Source organism: Momordica charantia (assembly GCF_013281855.1).
Source record: "Momordica charantia cultivar OHB3-1 chromosome 2 unlocalized genomic scaffold, Mcharantia_2.0 BLBB01000002.1, whole genome shotgun sequence".
Classification (NCBI taxonomy): Eukaryota; Viridiplantae; Streptophyta; class Magnoliopsida; order Cucurbitales; family Cucurbitaceae; genus Momordica; species Momordica charantia.
In genome coordinates, this window is record NW_028275160.1 from 2392752 (window position 1) to 2398460 (window position 5709).

Genomic DNA, 5709 nt, shown 5'->3' on the forward strand with positions numbered 1-5709 from the left:
TAAGGATATGTGAATTACCAATATTAAGATGAGAAATTATTTTAGTATTGTAGCTGTCATTCAATTAGTCCTCGTTGATTTGTGCATTCCTCTCCAAAGATCACTTAGTTTCGATACAAATTTTTCACACCATGGTTATAGCTATTATCTCCATCTCCAAATCTTGATCTGTGGTATGATCAATTATCCAATCCTAATCGACTCCACTCCGTAATTTGTCAGCAAAATTCTGCCAACAGAAACAAAACTTATATTAGAATGTAGGAAATAGTCCCAAAAAAGGTGGTTTGTGGTCTCTTATTTTTTGAAAAATCATTTTGAACTCTTGGTCTTGAATAAGTTGGATTTAGTGAGAATGTCATTCAAAAATTTCATTTTGAGGGTTGTTTGTCACCGAGGGGCTCCTATATTTGTTTAGGAGCCAAGCTCAAACCTTTTTGGTCTCAATCCAATTTATCAGACGAAAAGATTAATATTTTAACGTATGCAACTTTATTAAAGATAAAACATGCGAAAACGGAGGATTGGTAAGATTGATAGGGCATTAGATTTTGGAATTAAGGATAAGATATGAAGGGGAGTGATGATTAGATTAGATTAGATGTGCACTTTAAATGCATCCACATCCTCATATTTTTTTGGACGTTCCTAAATAATATTTGATGCCTTTGTTTTGATTTGTTTAGTTAGTTGAAAATTTGGGATTTCAGTTCCCAACAAAATCAATTAAATCCCATTTTCATTTGCTTTTATTTATTTTACTCCACTTGTCAATCCCATCTTAGACCCTCTCTATTCTGCATCTCCAATTACTTCCCTTTCTTTTCTTTTACATGCACAAGCTTTTTATTCTAAACTGTAAACTTAGTGTCAGTTCCCAGAAAAATTATGCTTCTTCCTGAAGTATCTTTATCAAACTGAAGTTCTTGCTTGTATTTCTCGTCATTCGATAACTATTTCAATTTAAAGTGGATCGATATAATTGATATTAGTTGATTAAAAAAATTATTTCAAATGATTGGATGAGTCTGTAAAAATTAAGATGACAAATGATATTCTTAATAAACCTATAGTGCAATTTACAATCACCAAAAGGACAACGTTTTAATGCTTTAACTTTTGAATTTGTGTCTATTGCATCATTAACATTAAATTTAATAACCAAAATAAATTTAACTTTACCAGGAAAAAGTTTGTTAGGATAAGTTATAACACATCAATAATTCATTTTTATACTTGATTATATATCGGTATTAAAATTAACTTTACTCATCATTGATCGCTCATTAAACGAAAAATGAAAAATTTAGCATTTCATGATCATCATCTCATGCGAATTGTGCGAGAAACATTCCATCAAAATAAACAAAAAGTAATCCATTTAAGAAATTTATTGAAATCAAATCAAACACACCTCTACCGTGAAATTAACTCCCTTCTCTTAGTACTCAAAACTCCCTTTTCTTAATCTTCCACAATAATTATAATATATTTTTACTTTAATTAGACAAATCCCAAAAAAAAAAAGAAGAAAAAAATCCCTACTTAACTTCAAATCTTCGTGGGGACTTGGACTCACACGTATGGGACCCACCCATCGCAAGGCCTCACATCAACCGTATACTGTTTTTTTTTTTTTTACCTTTCAATAGTTTTATGTATTTTTTTAATAAAACTTTTGAATAATTCTTATTTGGTTTCTTTTTGGGGTTCAAGTTTTGTTTTTAACACTCTGGTATTTGTGTGTGGTCTCTCTTCGGATCATTGCAGTAATCGTACGCCAAGTAGTTCCTCTGCACCCACTGCATCGCCGAGTATTGCTGCTGACTCAGCCCGCCGGACGCAGACGGCGTCGCCGGCGGCGGCTTGCAAGATCCCGCGGCCTCCGCCGTGCACCCGCGTATTTTGAAGTTTTTGTACTTGGCGACGAACGGCTGGTAGTGATAATCCGCCTTGTATTTTCCATCCTCTGTCGCCCATGAGGACGCGTCCCATATTGAACCGTAAGCCCACATTGGCCTTATTGGGAAAGTGGCGTCGTTCTTTCTCGTGTACCGCCGAATCGGCACGTCGTCCACCAAGAATCTGTGAAAATGGAAGAAAGGAATCATGGTAAATCTGGTAAATTAAGTGGTTATGGAAAACTTGTGTACACTTTACACGGACATGATCTCCGATGGAGTCCATAGAATTGCGTAATTGTGGAAATCCTGAGTGGGGTCGAACCAGAGATGGAATCTCATTTCTCTTCCAACAACGTTTCCATCTCCGCTTCCTCTGATGAAGACGTTCGTCTGCAGAGTATACGGCTTCCCCGGCGTTGTTCCAAGGAATTCGATGTCAATTTCGTCGTGGTTTCCCGGAAAAGCTTGGTTGTTCGAAAGCTAAACGAGAACAAAACAAAACACGGTTGGTTCAATTGAGTAATTATCAAGATCAATGGATGATTTTGTATTAACTTAAAATAATACTGACGTAGAATGATGTGATAACTCCTGCAGTGTAGCCGGATTGGAGTTTTACAGCAACACCGAAGTAACCGTATTGGTATGGCCGCAGTGATTTGAAGCCGCTACCTGTTCGACGAAATTACGCAGAGAGAGAAAATTAGCCAAAATACGAAATGGGGTCATAGAATGCAGTGGCTAATTAGACTGTGGACCTGAGGTACTGTCGAGCCAGATTGTTAAGAGGCCTTGGTCGAGTTTCTGATGCTGAGGACCCCATAGGTTCGCAAAGACCTCAGTAAAGGCTTGGGGTTTAATGGAGGAACTGGGGTAGTAGCCAGGGGAAGGTGGACCGCCCTGAGCAGTGCTAAAAGACATCACGAGAACAAAAACGAGGCCCAAAACAGAAGCCGCCATGTCTTGTTGGTTGGAAGCTGCTAATTTGATGGGGGTGGTGTGGGTGGGGCAGAGAATTGAAGAGAAATGGGTTGAGAGTTTGGGGGAACAAATAGGGGGAATAAATAGGGGGAATTGGAGATTTCAGGTCCCACAAGAAGTTTACACAATCGGGGGAGTGAACTGAATTTGGAGAATAAGAGAGGAGCACGATATTCTTCCATTCAATTCAAATACCAAAACTTGTCGTGTATGATATTTTTTCTTCCCCATCTTGTTGCTTTCATTGTGCTGAAGTTATGGCTGCTGATCACACGGGAAATACGAAGGGAAGAAGATTATAACGTGATGGTGTCACAAAAATGGGCAATGTATCAGTTTTGTTAGATTTATGATTTTTGGTAAGAAATGCTTTAGCAGAAGATAAGGGAGGAGAAGGATTGAAGCGGAGAAGAAAAAAGCCTACAGAAAAGGTAAATAATTTCTTACTTTCATGCATTTCAAAGACGTAATGGGAATTATAATCGTGTTGAAAATGTTAGATTATGACCACTGATTTTGTCATATTATATTTTGGCAAAGTGATCAGTCTCTTCTCATTGCGTAGCTTATGGCTATCATGCATATGATATGATTTGTGAATAATAATCTGACTTTTCATCTTTTAGGTTTTTGGCTTTTCAAAGGCGACCATTTGGTCACTAAAAGATTCTCATTTTGCCAAGTGCAGAAGAGACTGTTGGTTTTTTTTTTTCTTTTTTCTTTCCTTCCTCTTCTTTACGTTTTTTTCTTATAACCTGGAATCGGATCCCTATAAATGAAGGTGTTTCGGCTACCTAACTTTGTAATCAACATTGTGGAACTCGTCTCCAAATCGGGAGAAGCCTCGGGTACAAGCCCTACAAAGTTCGAACCTGAAATGGGTATTCCTATTGACCACAACCCCACTGCGCCACCACCCCGCTGCAAATGATGCTGTGGCCTATCATTAGTTTGTCTTATAAAAATAGTAGGCAACCGGCAACTCAAATTGTGGCCAAAAAATCCTTAACAATGATGTATAAAAGTTGTAGGAAATTAGATTATTGTTATTATGACATGAAATTATTTCCAATTTCCATTTTCTAAAGTGCCGTAATATAAAAATTAAAGTTAACTCAGTGTTCAATTTCATTAAGTTTTGAGATTGGTTTGGAGTTGAAAACATTGCTTTCAAAATATCTCATGTTTTAGAGATCCAAACAAGATCTTATGGACACATCACATTTGATTCACTATTTGGGCTATAATTTAACATTAAAAAAAGGACAAATTTGATAATATGTTTTCTATACACAATAAAAGAAAATTACTATTTGAAAATAGATGGGGTTGAAAGGATAAGAATCAAGAAATTCTTTGAAAAATGGAGGAATTTATATATTTTAATTTTATGAAGGTGATAACGAAGTTTTTGTCATTATATATTTGATTCGGAAGGATTTTTAATTATAATAAAAGTTGAAAGCCATGAAAGAAGGGGTAAAGAAAGAAAATGATTGATTTAATGTGCCGACAGTTTGATGCATTAGAAATTTAGAAGAAACCAGAGATTTTCTAAATTAAATTTGTGGCTGTTTTACGTTTTTCCCTTTTGTCAACTCTGTCTTTTTAGCTCCAGCTCCAGGCATCTTTATTCCAAATTTACATTTTATAATTGCATTCTGAAAATTGTTACTACATTATATTTTAAAATCAATTATTTTTATATCTCTAGATTTTAAGGAAAATTCTTAGTCCTTACCACTTATCTCGACAAAATGTTAATAACTTTATATGATATGGCATCATCCGACATCCATCAGATAAAGTACCAAATTTTGATGAAAGAGCATGAACTAACAATTTTATAATTTTTTAGTTTAACTTGGATTATGTTATTTTACGTGTATATATTTATTTATTTACTTACCTCTAATTTTCATCTCTTTGATATTTTTTAGTTTAATTTTTAAGTTGTTTGATCTAATAAATTTTAGATCTAATATGATTCTGAATGTATTTAACCACTCATTTGTAACTTATCAAATAGTTGTTAAGTCATGTCACACGAACAAGAAAGATAAATCAATTAAGACATTAATAACCTCTCTAGTTGAACAAATATAAAATAAAACAAGTCACATTAAATCAATGTGGCTGGAAAGGTGTTTCACTTGAAACAAAACCAATATCACATTTAGATGAAAGGATGTTTCATATGAAACAAAACCAATAATCAAGAGATAATCAAAAGCTTCGAGTTAGAAAGGATGTTAGATCTGACTATTATTAAATCTAAAATTAATTTAATAAAAACCAAATTTAGTTTTTAATTTTTTTTTAATGAATACAACAAATGTGAGAATGATGAACAAAAAAGTCATATATTCGAACCTCTAACCCACATGTTGTATACGAAAACATAAATAAATGAGAAGATGGAGAATGAAACTCCAGAGCTTTAAATCCTCACTCTCACGCATTGAGTAATGCTAAAAAAGACATATATATGACCTTTATGAAAGGAAAAAAGGGAAAAGAAGAAAAGAAAGCAAATTTTGGAAAGAACCTGAAATGATGGGTAGCTTAAAAGGTTCCAAAACCTGAAATGATGTTGCTTAAGAGGATTATCATCTTTTCCTAAACCACACTTAATTAACATTTCATAAACCTTACCTTTCCATTCCCATGAAAGATTTTCTCTTATCCCAAACAAATCTTTGAACTGGATAAAAATTAACTTTCTTCTAGGTTTCTAATTACAATCGTTTCCACTGGGAGAGAATTATATCAAATAACAGAAAAAAATTATGGCAATTCTCATAACAGCAATATATACAAATAA

At 34.2% G+C, this 5709-nt stretch overlaps 1 protein-coding gene and 1 long non-coding RNA gene across 2 annotated transcripts; one reads left to right on the plus strand and one right to left on the minus strand.

Annotated features, from left to right (window-relative positions):
* Window positions 1–1362: 1362 nt before the first annotated feature.
* Window positions 1363–2944, minus strand: XTH31 (xyloglucan endo-transglycosylase-related 8). Its single transcript, XM_088121251.1, has 4 exons — window positions 2663–2944; window positions 2476–2576; window positions 2167–2384; window positions 1363–2085 (listed from the first exon to the last, which is right to left on the minus strand). The coding sequence occupies exons 1-4, from the start codon at window positions 2862–2864 to the stop codon at window positions 1725–1727; spliced, it is 882 nt and encodes a 293-aa protein (XP_087977377.1). The 5' UTR covers window positions 2865–2944; the 3' UTR covers window positions 1363–1724.
* A 113-nt stretch (window positions 2945–3057) lies between these two features.
* Window positions 3058–4003, plus strand: LOC148212648 (uncharacterized). The gene is made up of 2 exons (XR_015789487.1): window positions 3058–3316; window positions 3667–4003. It is a non-coding gene; the product is annotated as an uncharacterized LOC148212648 (long non-coding RNA).
* The last annotated feature ends 1706 nt before the right edge of the window (window positions 4004–5709 follow it).

Coding starts and splice junctions, on each gene's coding strand:
- XTH31 (XM_088121251.1), bottom strand. CDS start 2,864: ATGGCGGCTTCTGTTTTGGGCCTCGTTTTTGTTCTCGTGATGTCTTTT. Junction 2,385..2,475: donor GAGTTATCACATCATTCTAC/GTCAGTATTATT, acceptor GTTCTCGTTTAG/CTTTCGAACAACCAAGCTTT. Junction 2,086..2,166: donor TGGACTCCATCGGAGATCAT/GTCCGTGTAAAG, acceptor CCATTTTCACAG/ATTCTTGGTGGACGACGTGC.